This window comes from Chelon labrosus, assembly GCF_963514085.1.
Source record: "Chelon labrosus genome assembly, chromosome: 23".
In the NCBI taxonomy this organism is placed as follows: Eukaryota; Metazoa; Chordata; class Actinopteri; order Mugiliformes; family Mugilidae; genus Chelon; species Chelon labrosus.
In genome coordinates this window covers 18,871,402-18,889,449 of record NC_140356.1, presented here as the reverse complement: position 1 = coordinate 18,889,449, position 18,048 = coordinate 18,871,402, and the positions used below count along the sequence as shown (strand labels likewise).

Here is an 18,048-nt window from a genome sequence, read left to right as displayed (position 1 = left end):
AAAAATAACCGGGTTAGAGAGGAATAAAGAAGAGACTGAGCCCAACAGAGAGGAAGCGAGAGAGAGGGAGTAAGAGAGAGACGAATACGGTCTTTTTTTTCCTTCCGAGTTGGAGTATCCGGGCTGTGCAGATGGCGCGCCAGTGTGCGAGCGAGTGTGAGTTCTTCGCGGGCGTTGCGAGGGCCGCTGCGTGCCAGGGCCGGCGTTGGCCACGACGTCTAATCGAAGCGCTCATTGGTGGTAATTGAAGCCTCTCAGCTCGGCGGCTCCTCGTGCTAAAGACTGGGACCAGATGTCATTCAGCTGTCTCACATCTCATGCCAATCACTAACGCTCCCCCTTCTCTCCCCCCCTCCCCATCTCTCTCTTCCTCGCCACCGCAGATGGACGACCAACAGATCTCCAGATTCAGACGCCGTCGCTCGCCGTCGCTTCCAAGTCCCACGGCTTGGGTTTTGTCGGGTTTAAAGCAGAAAAGTTTACAAATCTCTTTGTCCCGTTTCCGGCTGACTGCTATTAAAAGCTGAGAAACGCCTCGATAAGAAACTCAAGAAGAAGAAGAACAGTGTGAAGGTGAGATGAAGAAACTGTGAAGAGTATCTGCAAAAAAAATAAATAAATAAAAAAGAGGCTTAAAAATAAAGTAGAGGAGAGTTTAATGCAAAGAGAGAAGACGCCTGAGAGTCTTAAGGAACCTACATTCAAAGCATCCAGAAGAAGGATATTTCTTAAAGACGGAGATTTTTATCTTGTTCAACATTTAATGGGAGAGCTTCTCGCTCAGGGCTCAGATTAATGCAGAACTGGGTTAATACAATATGCATTTTTTATTATTGCAGCGAGCTTCAACTTAAGAGAGAATTACTGTCCCATTCCGCTTCACTTCCTGTTTCCTCGCGTCCTCCTTATCTGCTCCATTTAGTTTGGAAGAACTTGCAAAACACAACTTCTCAAGATTCAAGGCTTTGAAGCCGAAGTGACGGACGTAAGGGGAGGACGGGCCCTAGGTGGCGCCAGAGACGTCTGCCGTCCAAAGCCTCGGCGCTACCGCTACACGCCAGCTCTTTGTCGGGCCTCGTTAAAAGACAAACCTTAGCAGGTGTTAATAAATCTTCAGGGCGAAAGGTTTTCTCTTTGCCTCGCCAAGCCGCGTTCGTCTGCCACGCGTCTTAGAAGTCGGAAACAAAACAAAGGCGCGGCGATCTCGCGGGTTTCAAGGGAGTCTTATCGACGGGTTTTGTTTTTTTTTGACTCACCGGCCATCTGCTGGATCCCGCTGAAGGCTCCGAGGTTACCAGAGGAGGTCGCCTGCTGAAGCAACTGAGGAGGGAAAGAAAAAAGGGAAAGGAAGGAGGAGAGAGGAGGCAGAGAGAAAAGAAAGAGGAGAAACAAAGTGAGGCATGTGGACACCGAAAGCTTGACACATGTCTACACTGCTACGCCGAGAAGCTAAACTGGTAATGAGCGGTTTGGCCGTGTGGTTTTTCTCCTTTATTTATCTTTTTTTTTTTGCATCAGTGCTCGATGAGTAAATGAGCTGCTAATACAGTCTGATCTCTCCTCTCTCCGCGAACGCTGTTTGTATTCCGCCACGATTCTCCCAGACAAGTTGAGCATGAAAGCTCTAATCTGGCTGACTAATTAGACACCCAAAACAAAAGTGGAATACTGATGCCGTCAAAAACTCGGTCCCTCAAAGACTCGAATTAACGGCAAATTAACATCTTGTTCGCGCTATTGTGTGATATTTGTTTTTCCTCCAGAATGGAGCCTAATCTTTGTGAAAGAGGATTGAAAGTAAAAGAAATCTGGGAGCCAAATTCACAATTTTTTATCTGCCATGAAACAAACTAAATCAATATCCAGTAGAGGAGGGGATCGTTTTGTCTCCCTCGCTGGAAAAGACATTGCACCTACGATCAAACAAATTGGAGAAAGCCCCAGACTTCGTGGAGAGAGAGAGAGGTTTGGGTCGTTAATTTGGAAAACCGGAGAGCGATGAGTCGAGGTTTTAGCAACAAAACTTTATGAGGCAGAAGTCCCCGGGTCTGAGAATACAAAAGACCTCGGTAAGTTCCCAATCAAACAAATCAGTCTGGAAACGCTGCACAGCACAGCCGAGCTCTTCTCCGGCTCTTAAACTGGGTATCGGTGGATTCCCAGGAGCTCCGAGCCGTCCTCCGACAATTTTTTTTTGTTTAATTCCACGGGAAGCCTTAGGAACGTATCGCAATTATAAAAATAAATGTCCGGAGAGGACGACTCGTCTTTAGAGATTAAGAATTACAGCGCTGCGCCCCTAAACCGGTCGCGGCACCGAACAACCCCTCGGGTCTCATTGCACTGATTGGAAACACTTCCAGAACAGATGGACTCTGATGTTCGGCTTTGAAACGAACTCCTGCAGGTGCACTTACTTCGAGCACCTCGCAGATATGTAATATTGGCTCGTTTCGCGCAATAAACAAACACGAAAGCGTAATATTTCTGTTTCATTTGTTTGATCGGGTCGTCTCTGCCTGCCTGCCGTCTGCAGGAATGAGTCACTTTTCTGCAGCGATGCATAAAAAGCGCCGCTGCAGATTGTTTAAGAGGAGCTTCTTTTATCTCCTAAGGTGTTTTTGGGCTGCACCACACAGCTGAAGAGACTGAATGCAGCGACTACTTTGCAGAAACATTACTTTTGCTTCTTTTAAAAACTTTCCTCTGGCCCGTTTTCGTACATACAAACAAGAAGAGTCATTATTTTGCAATCACACAGAATTTCTAAACTTTTTCGTTCGTCCTAGACAAGATCTGGAGTTTAATATTGCATTAACCTCCTAAATTTCATTAGGAATATTTTCTCAGTAAACTGTGACGGAGGGGGAGGAACAACGGGAGAGCGGAGAATGAACAAGAGGAAGAAGAGACGACAGGTTTATGGCGTTTTTTTGTTTTTTGAGCTGGGTGTTTCGTGGGGCAACTGACTGCTGCGGCGTTGGCCATGGGGCTGCAGTATAGGGTGGAGGTGGTGGTGGTGGGCGACGCGGCGGCTCCCCTTACAGCCAGATACTGTGGAGTGAGGCCGCCCAGGCCCGTCAGGCTCCCCCAGGTGGTCGCACTGTTGAGCTGCTGCATCTGCTGCGCCAGCTGCTGCTGCAGACGCCGCTGCTCCTTGTCCTTCTGCGTGTCGGCGAACTTCACCACGATGGGGGACGAGCAGCCCTGCAGGGGGGAGGAGAGGAAGAGGAGGAGAGAGGGGGGAGGCAAGGGAGCGGAAAGGGTGGTGGTGGGGGGGGGGGTGAAGAGATGGAGAAGATAGGAGAGGAGAGAAAAGAGAAAAATTAGCAAAGACAAAACAAGATGAAAAAGAAGAGAGGATAGAGAGAGGGGATAAGAGGAGGGAGAAAGATGAGAGGATAGAGAGAAAGTAGAAAAAGTGGAGGAGAGAAGAAGTAAAGGAAACAAAGAAAAGGGAAAATATGACAAGAGAAGGCAAAACAGGACAATAAAGAAGAGGAAATAGGAGAGAAAAGGAAAGGAAAGGAAAGAAGAAGGGATAAAACGAGAGGACGGTTCAATCGAGAAGACAAGAGACAGAAAGAGGAGGAAAAAATGAGATGGGGAGAAAATGTAAAAAGAAAGGAAATTGGGATAGAGAGAATAAGAAAGAAAGGAAACAGGTAAAATGTTTAAGAAAGAAAAGAAAGAGAAAGGAAGGAATAAAGCATCGGTGAAAGATGCAGAAGAAGAAAAAAGTAAAAGAAACCAAAGACAGAAACAGAGAGAGGTGATAAGAGAAGGGAGGAGGGAGGAGGTGAAGAAAATAAAAGATAGAAGAAGAAGAAAAGAAAGCAAAGAAAAGGAAAAGAACAACGAGAAAAGACAAAACAAGAAACAAGACAGAAGAGGAAATAGGAGAGAAAAGAAAGGGAAAGGCAAGAAGAAAGGATAAAACGAGAGGACGGGTCAAGACAAGAGAAAAGAGACAAGAAGAAATAGATTAGACAGGACAGGAAAGAAGGAGATGGAGAGACAAAATGTAAAGGAAAAGAAAATTAGGATAGAGAGGAAAAGAAAGGAAGAAAGCAACGGTGAAAGATGCAGAAGAAGGAGAAAAACAGGAAGGGAGGAAAACAGGACAAGAAAAAGAAGAGAAAATGGGAAAGAAGAAAAGAAGGGACAGATCGGAGGAAGATGCAGAAGGAGAAGTAACAAAGTAAAAGGATGGAGAGAGCGGAAATAGGATGAGACAAAGATGAAGAGATGATAAAGAAGAAAAAGAAGAAGAATAGAAAGAGGGAGGGAGGATGGAGAGATTGTTAGGGAATCAAACCTAAACACAGAGAAGGACACAAATCAACATCAACGCAACTTTAACTAAAAATGTACCGTCCATCATAACACACACACACACACACACACACACACCCCACACACACACACACACTCAGCGACACAGGACACGCACACTCTGAGAGTCACACAGGAAAGAGTCGACTCTAAAGCCGCCGGGGCTTTGTTCTTCCCCCCACAAGGGCTCGGTTATCTCCGAGTCCAGAATGGTTTCACCAGAAACAGATTTCCCGAGTTCTCCAACTATTTCATCATCTCATACGAAGAAAGAAAGAGAGAGAGAGAGAGAGAGAGAGAGAGAGAGAGAGAGAGAGAGAGAGACTTGATATGTGTGTGTGTGTGTGTGTTAGAGAGTGTGTGTTAATGTATGTGAGTTAGAGGAGGTAAAAAAAAGATAAAGAAAGAGAGAGACTGTGACCAGGAGGAGAGGTGGAAGAGGTCAAGACCTAAAGACGTAGAGATGCGGACAATCTCAAGAACGTGTCGCTCAGTGGACATAAAAGACGTAAAAGAGACCACGCCGGTCCCGATGAAACGGTAAAACCCGCAGCCCCGTCGCGCCACGCCGCTGAATGAATCAAAGCGTAACTGGGGGCGAATCCTGCTGGAAAACAAAGACAATCTGCCACGAGAGGATGAAAAGCCTTTTGATTGAAACATTTAGTTTGAGGCGCGAGCCGCTCTCGGCAGGAGGGGGTTGGAAAAGAGGAAAGAGAGAGGAAAGAGATTGAAGGGAGGTGGTGGTGGTGGTGGGGGGGGGCTGGGCTACTTTTAGCAGAGAGCGACGTTTAGAGCGGAGACGAACGGCAGGTGTGTGGATCTGGAGGTGTGACATGAGTGACGAGTGAAATAAGAGTCTCTGTCACCGGGAGACGTCAATCAGGCCTTTTCAGATCTCCCAGCACCTGCAGGAAACTTTGCAAGCTATTTAGCATACTACCCAGCATGCAATGCTTTGGAAATGACTCTCAGGCATAACATTATGACCACCTTCCTAATATTGTGTAGGTGGTGTCTAATCAGAGAATGGACATGGGCCTTCTGAGGGTGTCCTGTGGTGTCTGGCAACAGGATGTTGTTAGTGGGGGGTCCTTGAGGGGAGGGGTCTCTGTGGATCATCCCAAAGATACTTGATCAGTTTGGGATCTAGTGAATTTGGAGGCCAGGTCAACACCTTGTGCTGTTCTTCGTGATTTCTTTAAGTTGTATCTTGTGTCATTGCTATGGGGTGGGGGTGCCTGGTCTGGTCTAGGTGGGTTCTACATGTCTAAGTAACATCCACACCGATGAATGAATGCCAGGTCCAAAAGTTTCCCAACAGAACATTGAATTGTCACAAGATGGTCAATGCTATTTACTTCTCCTGTCAGTGGTCATAATGTTATGGCTGAGAGGTGCATGCATGCTGCGTTAGCATCAACTTCAGCTGAATTAAGACCTAAATTTGTCTTCAATTAGCTGTCGTAGCTAACACACATAAACTGCACTTGCTTATTTATTTGTCTTTCTACTCGCAGGGTCGTCGATGGCAACCGTCAATCATCGTGATGTCACATCCTGTTTTTTTTTTTTGTTTTTTTATAACGTCAAATAAATAACTAAAACAAAACGTCTCCGAAAAATGGACTCATGAACGTACAATATTATATATTAACTACCTAAAATGAAAAATGTTTTAGTTTGGCCCAAGTCCCACTTACACGGAGGGGGCGGGGCTTATTATGACCTACACTGCACTGCACCCCGGTCACCAATAGGGGGAGCTCCACATGCTTTGGCTTTACTTTTACAGGAGCTGTCATGGCATCCACTTCCTTTTACAGTCTATGGATTTAACTAGCATCTTTATCCCAGTGTGTGACCTGACAACCCTTCCTCTGTGGGACACGTCCCGACTTTATCAGCTGAATGAGCATGTCTCCCATCCGTCTGACGGCCATATTTACCCAGCCTCTCCACCACCAGTCATTTTCTCTCTTTATCCCGACTGCCGACAGATAAAGCAGAGGAGGCGGCGGTAGAATTGCATTCAGAGAGAGAGAGAGGGTTAGCCGATTCCCCTCGAGACCGGAGCTCCATATCCCTCCCTGCTATATATCTCATCACTCCGGTCGACACCCGGTGTATAAGTGGGGGTGGATGGGGGATGCATCCCAAAATGAGAGTCCTGCTCTGGGAGAAGGGCCGAGGGTATCTCTGCCTGATGTAAAAACTGGACTCGAACAACTTTGCCCTGAGAGTATGAGCGTCAGAAACTGGCAGCTCTGTTGGTTTTCCTGAAAGAAACAAATCATCGCTGGTTTTTTACCTTCAGGGGATTTTTAAATAATTCATTATAGATTAGCAACAGCTTGAACTTTCATACATCAAACAGGGTGTGACTCTAGTGCTAATCAGCCCAGAGTGAGATGAAGAAACATCAACGTCCAGAGAAAAAAAAAACATGTACATCCAAGTTTTCACTTTACGATTAAATGCCTCGTAAAGTATTTATGTTTTGCTTCCATATCCATTCATTCTGTTTACATTCTCTAATTGCCTTCATGAGCGCGGTTTTTAATTTCATATCACTGCTATCGCTCCTGTTTTGTATCTTGTGTGAATACAGCTGTGGCTAATCTTTCTGTTTTCATTAGAAATTCATCAGTTTAACACGTTTTGATTAACTGATTAATTCACTTCATTATGAATTAGTCAAAAACTGTGAAAACTGACACCATGAAAATTTCTAGTAAGAAACATTCAAGTAATCTAGTAACAGTCTGGAGCTCTTCCTAGCCTCCCAGCTAGTAGTATACTCTTCCTAGCTTCCTAGCCTCCCAGCTAATGGTAGCTCTTCTTAGCGTCCTAGCTTCCCAGATAATAGTAGCTTAGTAGCTCTTCCTAGCATCGTAGCCTCCCAGCTAATAGTAGCTCTCCCTAGCTTCCCAGCTAATGGTAGCTCTTCCTAGCGTCCTAGCTTCCCAGATAATAGTAGCTCTTTCTAGCATCGTAGCCTCCCAACTAACAATAGCACTTCCTAGCCTCCCAGCTAATAGTAGCTCTTCCACGCTTCCCAGCCTCCCTGCTAATAGTAGCTCTTCCTAGCCTCCCAGTTAATGACAGCTCTTCATAGCTTCCTAGCCTCCTAGCTAATAGTAGCTCTTCCTGTTTCTCCTTTTGAATAACAAATACAGACTACTGCCACCTACTGGCAAGGACAGTTATTTCATTTCATACAGCAGCATAACGCATGTGCCAGACGACTACGAAGTTCTGACGCATCAAGCTAATACATACAACAGTATGTAGTTCTTCTTAGCCCTATTTAGATTTAGAAAAACACTCAGGGTCGCCCACTTCCTGTTAACAGGGAAGACGACTTCCACATTAAAACAAAACCTGTTCAGATACAGCTGCGTTTTGTTCAAGAAGGAATATAATATCAAACTGCATCATCAAAGACCAAACAATTAACAACAAAGCCCTAAACAATGGCCATACTGAGGTGTAGTCACTAATATCTACCAAGACTCACTCAAGACTTACCATCATCCTCTTCAAAGTCCATTTCAGAGTATTTTACAAGCCTGCTAATGTTATTTGTTGCCCATGGGGGTCTGAAAAACTATGCTGCTGGGTGTAATTACACCTCTTGTTGAGTAAAACTGAATTTATAAACCTTCTGATATGTTTTAAAGTGGCCACTTTTGAACACAGACAGCAGGGGGCAGCATAATGGCTCCGTCTCTCTACGGGCAGTAAAAAATATTTAGAGAGTAGTCCCCCGTAGGCTGTTAACGCATACAAATACGCCGAGTTTATTGATAGCGGGCGACTGGTGGTGCTATCAAACAAAAGAATGCTAATTTGTGATTGTAAAAAAAAAAGAAAAGAAAGAAGAAGTGGTCTCTGGGTTCATATATTTTAACAATAAACTTCCTTTGAATGAATGCTGGTGGTGAAGCATTAGTTCATTTTTGGAAGCTATTTCAGGAGGCAGATATTTAGCTGCAGACAGTTAGTCATCCCACGTCGGACAACTTTCACCTCATTGAGAAAATAAAGAGCTGCAGGTCTCGAAAGGAATCTTTCTCTGCAGGAGATGTTTCTACGGGGAAAACATTTCTTTCTAAAAATGTTATTTTTGTCTACTTCTTCTGTATGAAATAAAGATGTAAGTGTTTAACAGATTCTTTTAAAACTTCCGCAAATGCAGAAATGTTCATGTCAGATGTCCTGATATCTCGCCACACCTGTGACTGACAGGTGGGTCTGTGTAGGCTGACGGCATGACAACCTATGGTCTCAAAATGATACTGCAGGCGTAGCAATAGGCACCTGACATAATTATGGCATCCTGATTTATAATTGTGTAATTACAGCATATGGATCCGATGTCATGCTGTGAAAATACAGCACATCAGCACCTGCTCCGGTTTGGCCGTGGTTTGACGTCGCCCCTCTCTCCCGGAACTCAAAAAAAAAAGAAACTTCCAACTTTTGTCTGTGACAGAAGTTACCGAATCGTGATCGACTTAACCGGGAGTTCGCTCTGCTATTAAGCGAGACAACCGTGAAGAGAGCATTACACATCGCTTCCCGTCTCTTTCCCAAAATGCTTAGACGCTCGCACGCAAGCTGAACTTATAAGCCGTGGTCCGTTTACCTTGAAAATCAATCTCTCGTTCAGCTTTCAGGAGGGTTTGTGTTCTCTGAACCTTCTCCGTCTCATTTATTTACCGCTCACATAGCCTTTAAATGTCAAACCACATTATCCGTCTCTGCTAATAGGAGCGCAGGACGCTCTGATAGCTGCAGGAGTTTGCACGGCATGTCATGCTTGAGCTCTGAGCGTTGTTTGCACAAAAACTGATCGAGTGCACACATGGAAACATCTCACAGATGAATGAAGAAACAGATAAAGTACCGTACAGCAACTGCGAGTGTTATGAATGTAACCTGGGTTCTATGGATTCACTGTTGGATGAAATGAAGTCCAAGAAAGGTTTCTGATGCCCCAGATATAAGAAAAACTCAACGTTCAAAGGAAGGATTACAGTCTTAGAAAGACGGCGATTACTGAAAGAAGAAAAGGGACTGTAGGCCGATGGCGTAAAGGTACAGACACACCAAACTGACATCAAAGTAGTACAGGCAACAAAGGCTGACTGTGACATCGCCTCATATTTCCTGTGTCTGGAGCAAAAAGTTACACTTGAAGACACCACAACGACTGCAGCGAAGGAAAGAACTCTTTATACCAGTGTTCATCATTCAAAAATGGAAACAGGAGGCACTACTGTTAGCTAAGAGGCTAGGAAGCTAGGAAGCTAGGAAGGGATACTATTAGCTGGGAGGCTAGGAAGCTAAGAAAAGCCAGTATCGGTTGGGAGGCTAGGAAGCTAGGAAGCACTACTATTAGCTTGGAGGCTAGGAAGCAAAGACGAGCTAGTATCAGCTGGGAGGCTAGGAAGCTAGGAAGAGCTACTAATAACTGGGAGGCTAAGCTGGGAATATAGGAAGAGCTACTGTTAGCCAGGTGGCTAGGGAGCTAGGAAGCAATACTATTAGCTGGCAGGCTAGGAAGCTAGGAGGAGTTACTGTTAGCTGGGGAGCTTGGAAGCTAGGAAGACCTACTGTTAGCTTGGAAGCTAAAGGGAGCTAGTATCAGCTGGGAGGCTAGGAAGCTAGGCAGAGCTACTATTAGCTGGTAGGCAAGTAAGAACTCCTACTAACTGGGAGGCTAAACTAGGAATATAGGAAGAGCTACTGTGAGCTACTGGCTGGCTAGGAAGCTAGGAAATGATACTATTAGCTGGCAGGCTAGGAAGCTAGGAGGAGTTACTCTTAGCTGGGAGGCTAGGAAGCTAGGAAGAGCTCCTATTAGCTATGAGGTTAGGAAGAGCTACTATTAGCTGGGAGGGGAGAGGCTAGGAAGAGCTACTATTAGCTAGGAGGCTAGGAAGAGCTACTATTAGTATTCAAGTGTTCAAATTCTAAAGCTGCATGTAATGAAATGCGAAACCAATAAATGTTCCTATCTTGATGCCCTGATGCTTTTAAACACATTAGAAAGAAACGGAAACAAGACCAGATGATCAGAGCTCAAACGGAAATTCAAAGATCACCCGATTTAATTTAAGATTAATTAACATTCATTAATGTTATTAAAACCGCTAAAGAGAGATGCTCATTCGTGTTTACACTCGTTTTGGAGGTTGCAGCTCGAGTTGCTGCTGAATTATATCATGTCAGGGTAGACGCACATAGCAAAAACATCATTCATCAGCAACCGCAGACAGAATCCTCCAAACTCATCACCCAGTTTCAGTTAGCTTTTAGTTAAACTGCATGTATAACACTAATGTAATGAGTAAATAGGGACAATTTACAGACAATTCAAATAAGAGACATGCTGTTCCGGCTATAACATATGGGACCATTAAGCCTTATATGTTGTCAGCATCAGCCTCTAATGAATGTTATATTATATTTCTATACGTCCTCCTCTCTTCATTACAGTTGACAGATGTGTTTGTATTTCTATTTAAACAGACGCTGCCAGGTTTTCTCTCCACTCCTTAAGCTCTCGTCTGAATGCGCTCAAATGCATTTGTGCATGCAGCAAGGGCACGATCATGTGCAAGTGCCCTCGTAGTGTCATGGAGAAAAGAAAGGAAAGGCGTAAACAGAAATCAGTGTTGATGGGCCGCTGCATCGGGGTGGGAGGGAGTGGTAGGCAGGTAGGGGGTTGGAAGCCGAGCGCTAAACGAGTCTTTATAAAGGAAGCAAGTAATGCAAGGCACAAATCAACACAGGCAGAACCACGGCGGCGACCGACCCACTTCCACTCTCCCCGTGTCTTTAGAGGTTCGACGGTGAATCACCTGTCTCGCTCGTATCCACTTTCATTACGGCCTGACATTCAGCGAGCGCGTGCGTGCCGGTGTGTACCTGAATGTCACGCCGTAATGAGAATGGATACGACGGTGACAGGGCCATCAACGAACACGAGCAGCCGGGGCCGCCTCCCTCCTTCCTCGTGACATGTGTGTATACGTGACGGCGAATACACACACATACGCACGTGCAACAAATCACACACACACACACATGTGCAATCTTGCTCTATCTAAGACAGTGGGGTGCAATAGAGCCAAGACAATAACCAAACTCTATTTACCAGACCTCATTCCCTCATTCGGACCCGAAGTAATTACTTTTAAATTGCAAAACTGAGGCACATTAACAAACGGATGCGGCAATTTAGGTCCGCCCGGGGCTAGACAGCTTGTTTTCAAATGGAAATGAAGGTATTTTGCCATTGTCCACCGCAATATCGTTGTGTTATGGTTTAAGGCTTTTTTTTTGTGTTTTTTTTCTGCGCGCACGATAAAAGCGAGGGGCGCTGGCTAGTGTTTACCGGGCCCATTGTGGCAGACGACTGCTCAGAGCGAGGATAATTCTAGCTTAATACTAACGCTGTCGGAGGAGAGAGTCCTCCTCCTTGTGCTCGGGAAAGACGGACGCGTTCGCCGCCGGAGATATTGTGACAACATAAACAGGAAAAAGCTCAAGCACACGGAGAGGGAGGAGCACACGTTTCCCCCCCTCCATGTCAGGGTCACCGCACATCAATAGCAGCCGTGATTATCATGATCAGCTCTAATGAGGGGGCTACCGGGGTGAACGCCACTCGTTCTTTTTCCTTTAACACAGCCTGTTATTATCACTTTTTTTTTTTGTCGTCTCTACCCCATGACTCACACTCTGTGCTCGTCTTACACCATGTAATTCTCTCCCAATCGCCAGTCCTGCCTGTCACTGGCCTGACAGCGCTGACAAGGGCTCACCAAAAACCAAGAGAACATTCACTTGGTTCCCCCGTTAACAGTGCCACCAGGGTCGCCGTGCAGTTGATGAGGTCTGCAACACCCCAGCTGCCAATTGCGGCTGTTGTGTCAAAGGTGCTGCTATTTTTGCCACAGCTTTGAGAGTTTGCCAAAATTTGCCCTCCTTTGAAAAGAGGGGACTGGCTCTGCCCGCACCACATTTGGAATCTGGTACAAAGACAGCAAAGGCCGCGACGTGACCGCTGGCCAGTGTCCGGCATTTGGAGAGCACTCGGAGATCCCAGTTTGTTTTTTTTTGCCGTGTGTCCCGCACTGTTGTTGGCGGCTTTTTAGCTGAATAAGCGCGCTGAATTGGTGGAGGGCCACGTCATTGAGAAAGATCACTGCAGTTTGCTCAGGAAACCAGTGCACAAGATGGAAGTGAACCAACTACAAAGTCAAGAGGACACTAGTTTGGAGGTCTCTCTTGCTCCCTAGCTTAGGGGCATGATCGGTCAACGGTTGGTTGCTAGCTGAAGTCTTTGTGTTGTGATCAAGTGCAGATCTTTGGTCGAGGTGTGATTTGTAACGCCTACCTTTGTTGCCTCTAGTTCTGGGCCTTTTAGACTTCTCTAAAGGCTTAAGACTGATAAAGGCCTAATGCAACTTGTTCCACCAAATTTGACACTGACCCTGGCCTGACATCTGTTGGATTGGTGTGCCTGGGCGTTTTAGTGTTCTTACAGTAGCGATCTTAACCCAACCAACCAATCGAATGCAACATGCATCACCAAAGCTGAAATCGTACCATGGCCTGTGACTTGTTGATTGGTTTGTTGGTGTGTCTGGACCTTTAGGGTTCTTAGAGATCTTAACCCAACCAACCAATCTAATCCAACATGCACCACCAAAGCTGAAAACGTTCAATGGGCTTGATTGGTTTTTTGGTGTGTCTGGACCTAATTTAGAGTTCTGCACACGCTTAAGACCTGAACCCAAATCTGAACGTGGCCTGAAATCTGACATGCATTAACAAATCACATGTGAAAAACCTAAACATAGTCTGAGCCTGGAGCTTAACGTAACCCCGTCCTCGACTCAAAGTTAGCGCGCTGAGTAAAAACACAACAACATTTTGCTTGATATTAAAATCCGTCCAGAGCTTCAACTCTTTTATCCTGCACTGTCTACAAGCACATTTTTAGAATCCGGCCTACAAAGATGGTTCTCATTCACAGAATATATTTTAATAACCTTTATGCATGGGAAATGATAATTCTGTGACAAATGTAATCACTGATGTGGGTGGAACAAGAGATGTTGAGGCTTTACGTTGGTGTTGGAGGCGTTGGAAGGGTTACTCGAAGGTGCAACCTGTTAAAGCAGTAAGTCATGGCTTTTACGGAAAGAGAGCTCAAAGACGAGACAGATGTGTAATTTACAGAGTGAAGAGGTGCATGTGTAAAAGGAGCTAAAGAGACAGAGAGAGAGAGAGAGTTGAAGAAAGGGCAAGAGTACCGTACCTCCATAGTCTGAGACTGGTGCATGGCTTTGATTGCATTCTGTGCCATAGCTCTGGTGGAAAACGTGACAAACGCACATCCTGTAGGGAAGGGAGTAGGGAGGGATGGAGGGACAGTGGAAGGGAGGTAGGGGGAGGGCGGGAGGAGGAGGAGGAGGAGGAGGAGGGAAGACAAGAAAGAACAAAAACAAGACAAAAGGGTTGGACACGTCGTTTTTATAAAAAAACCCAAAACAGAGATTGATACAGAGAACAGCTCACAGGCGGACAACAGTGTTCTCAGTCGCTGTGGAAACAACAGCCGAAAGAAAAACAAGCACAGTGTCATGACAACCACAACCCCCTTCCCTGATCCCCGTCCCGCCACCTCACCCCCCCCCCCCCCCCCCCCCCCGTCCACATCCACCACAGGACAGACGAGCACAGTAACCAATAAGAGCTGCCTCCTTCCTCCTCTTCGTCTCTCCCTCTCTCTCTATTTCTTCCTCTCTCTCTTTTTTCTGCACACCAGGCGAATTAGTCATACCTGGATTCATGAATTGCTCTCGCCTCTCAACAATGTAAATCAGACCCAAATTTGCATGAAAGCGACTGGAATTCATTCGGGCCATTCATTTTGCATTGTGCGTCTGATTGGGCGCCCTCTTTCTGTCTTTGTCGAACAGGAAAGAGATGTAGCGGCAGTGGCAGGGGTGGCGGGCGGGGCGGGGAGGGGATGATACCTCTGCAGGAGGACGGGAATCGGACGGCAAGCCATATCAATTCATCCCACAGAGAGAGGAAGGAGACACGGAAGGGAGGTGCGTCCGACCTCCTCCGTGACTGACAGTGATTTTAGCCAATCAAGACTGGACGCAGCCAGAGGCAGTTTTTTTTGGGGGGAGGGGGGGTTATTTGTTGTTTGCGGAGTAAGAGGGAGTAGAGGCGAGGTTGTGTTTGTCTGGCTGGTTAGGGAGTGATTAGAGGAGATAATGTGAGAAGTGCTTCAGCAACACCCCAGGCTAATAATATGCTAACAAACTCACCAAGCCACGTTAGCGCAGCCAGGCCCGAACTGAGTACACACAAACACACAAACACACAAACACACACATCTTCGGGTTCAGGCTGGCTGACCCGTGGCTTGGCTAGAGAGGGAAACAAAATAAAAAATAAAAGAGCCTGGGTCATCAGATCGACTCTCCCGGGCCGTGTGGATGGGATGACAGGGCAGGGGGGTGGAATAATGGAGGAAATTGTGGGGATTGGTTAATGCAAGAGACAAGAAGAGAGAGAGAGAAGACGGACAGATTTGCGGAGGAACAGACGCGTCCATTGTCCTCATCCACCTCTAGCTGCGACAGAAGGAGGTTGAAAGTGACGGATGGACTTCCCACAGAGGCCTTTACCTGAGAAAACACACGAGGCTCTGCTGACAGATGCCATTCGTCGTTACAGTAATAGTTATTTTAAAACTTATTTTCTGTGACTTAACTTTGAATTTTCTGGATGCTCGGCAGATTGGCTTCCTCAGATAAGCATTCCCTGCGAGAGCTTTGCCTCTTTCACCTAGAAAGACCTATGCTAAGGTATTCCTGACAAATGAAGAAGATTATTTAAGAACCTCTTGTGGAGAACACTCCCCTCTTGTGGTATCCACGACCTTGAAACTGGAAATTTTGTCAGCAAATCCCAAAGGCCTCATCCTTTCATTGTGCCTATGCATCTCCTACTTTAAACTATGAGGTTGTTAGCTCGCTAAGCTGTTAGCGTCAGTGGCTTCTAGATGCCGTCAGTTGCCTAGCAGCAGGTTTAAAACATTCAAATAATGTCCGCCTGGCTAAGATTTAAAAAAAAAAAGAATCTTCTATGACATCCTTTAATTATGTCTTTGCATCTCCTAGTTTAAATTATGACGCTGTTAGCATGCTAAACTGTTAGCAAGAGTGGTTTCTAGACGGCAACAGTAACCTAGCAGCAGCATCAAGGTGTAAAACATTCAAATAACGTCCGCCTAGCTAAGATTTCTAAAACTGAAGCTTCTCCGACATCCTTTCATCAAGTCTTTGCACCTCCTATATTAAGTTATGACATTGCTAGCTTGCTAATCTGTTAGCCTCCATGGAAGCATGGTGTAGAGCACTTGAATAATGCCCGCCTAGTTAAGATTTTAAAACTAAAACTTAAACTTAAAACTTCTCTGACATCCCTTCATTGTGTCTTTGCATCTTCTACATTACGTTAAGAGGACGTTAGCTTAGTTTAGCTTAGCCTACTTAGGACTTTAAAACTCCGGAGCACACGTCTGGAACATAATGAACAATATAAATGACAGTGGCTTCACTAGAAGGATCCACAATTGGATTAATTTGACTGATTAAGTCAAGTTTAAAAGCTAATCTGTTAGCTTGTATCTCTTTTAGCTGCCGACGGTTGCCTAACGGCGGCGTTTTCACGACTTAAATGATGGAAATGAGGAAAACTAACTGTAACTGAGCAATCATTGCCTCTTTAACACCTTTACCAAGTAGTATTAACTTTTAATAGTTGTAGTACGTGTACTTGCTCACCAAAACCCAGTACTGAGTCTTTGTTTTTGGTCTGTAAGCTGACTCGGCTCAAGCATAAAAGTTTTTTTTGACAAGACTATGAAACTCATTAAAACTGAGGCTGCAGTTTTTATTTTGAGTTCACAACACCATTGCCACCATGTCCCTGCTGTCAGAGTGACATACTTCAGGACTTTTTCTTGCCGCTAGGAAGTGGCCCTTGGTCTTTGTCGAGAATCTAGTTTGTATGAAACACATTCGTCCTCCTTTTTCCATTTTTGATGTCCTTGCCAAGTGGAAGTTAGCGTTTACTCGCCCTTTATGTTAAACTGCCTTGGTGACTTCACGTTGGAGCAGTGCACAGATAATAAAAAGAGACACCGAAGGTTATCAGATTCTGCAGCACTGACCTGGCGAGCACACTGGCATGTCCTTTACATTTCCATCCTGCTGCGCTAACCGATAACACTGTAGATAGGACATTCATAAAAAAAAAGGGGGTCATTTTTTCAACTGATTCAGGGGACTGTCTATTTTAGACGGGCCGCAATCTGTCATTTAACCGCTTATTTACCAGGAAGTGGCGCCATCCTCTGCAGAGAAGAGCTGCCCCAGAACTAGATCAGATCTGGAGGGTGCATCCATTTGGGTTAGCACCTCCGCACTGGTCCTGATAGGTCCTGACTCTATTTATAAAAGCTGTCAGCTACATCACCATCAGCTGTCATCGAACAGAGACTCGTGGGTTCGTCTCCCGGCTGGCAGACGGAATAAATCCTATCTTTAGCTTGTTTTTTTTTTTTTGCAGCTTGACGCCTCTAAATAACAAATTCCTCCGCGCCTGAACATTGATTCATTAATGTCGGAGCTGTTAATGAGAAAGCAAACACGTACTTTTTGCATTTCTTTATTTTATTTTTTTTTCACGCTACAGGGACGGGACGTGGCTTGAGCGGCTAAAAATACCTCACGGGCCGCATTCTGTCGTCAGTGGAGAACCAAACAGTCCTTTAATGAAAGTAGGGTAGCTCCCCAGGCCCAGCCATCCACTGGTGGTGTGATCCATATTTTATTAATAGCGGGATGGCGGAGCTCTCTTCTGATTGATACCGTGGTTTAATAGGAGCTCAGTAGTGAAGCTAGGTGGGACTCTGGCTCCTCTGGGAGTTGCGGGAAACATAAAAATCCATAAAGACCTATTTACGTCTAACCTGGTTAGGGGTGGTTGCATGGTAGCCAGGACCCAACTTGGACTAGCGGCATTTCCTCTTTGACTTGCATCAACAGCTAAGTGGTTTATATTAGATCTAACAGAAATGAGAATTTGGCCATAGCGTCTGAAATATTCATGAGGACAAAAGAGAGGATCTGAAATGGGATGGAAGGAGGGAACGGGGAAGAAGAGGCAGATGCGGGATGTCGGAAGATAAAAAAAAAAAAAGAGGACAAATTGATGCAGGAGAGGATTCTAGGACAGCCAGGGTGAATATATAGCGACAGGGAGGGCGGGGCTGTTTGAAGGAGCAAAGGAACATGGGAGTTTGAGTAGTTTAATTCGAGGCAGAGATTGGTTTTAGATAGAGACAACCTTGAGGAGAAAGAGAGAGAGAGAGATAGAAATAAAGGCACAAAATAAAGACTCGAGTCAACGATTAGACATCCATAACATCCGACGAGCACAGAAAAAAATTAAAATAAATAAATGCATGGCCGACAGATCTACATGGAACCTGCGTGACGATGACAGTGACAGCTCATGTGACAGGAGGAGGAGGAGGAGGAGGAGGAAGAGGAGGACAGAGATTTGCAAAAGCCCCTCCATCTCCTCAGCACATAGAAACCACAC

At 45.5% G+C, this 18,048-nt stretch overlaps 1 protein-coding gene across 6 annotated transcripts in view; it reads right to left on the bottom strand.

The window, feature by feature from the left end:
- The window catches only part of celf2 (cugbp, Elav-like family member 2), a 206,192-nt gene that overhangs the window by 25,038 nt on the left and 163,106 nt on the right, over positions 1-18,048 (bottom strand). For 3 of the 6 annotated variants that reach the window (XM_084573498.1, XM_084573499.1, XM_084573500.1), the window contains 3 exons: positions 13,676-13,755; positions 2,971-3,207; positions 1,257-1,320 (listed from right to left, as the gene is read on the bottom strand). In XM_084573498.1, coding sequence (XP_084429624.1) covers positions 1,257-1,320; positions 2,971-3,207; positions 13,676-13,755 — 381 coding nt within the window. The remainder of the gene's footprint in view (positions 1-1,256; positions 1,321-2,970; positions 3,208-13,675; positions 13,756-18,048) is intronic. The other 3 variants (XM_084573501.1, XM_084573502.1, XM_084573503.1) reach the window with 1 other exon arrangement.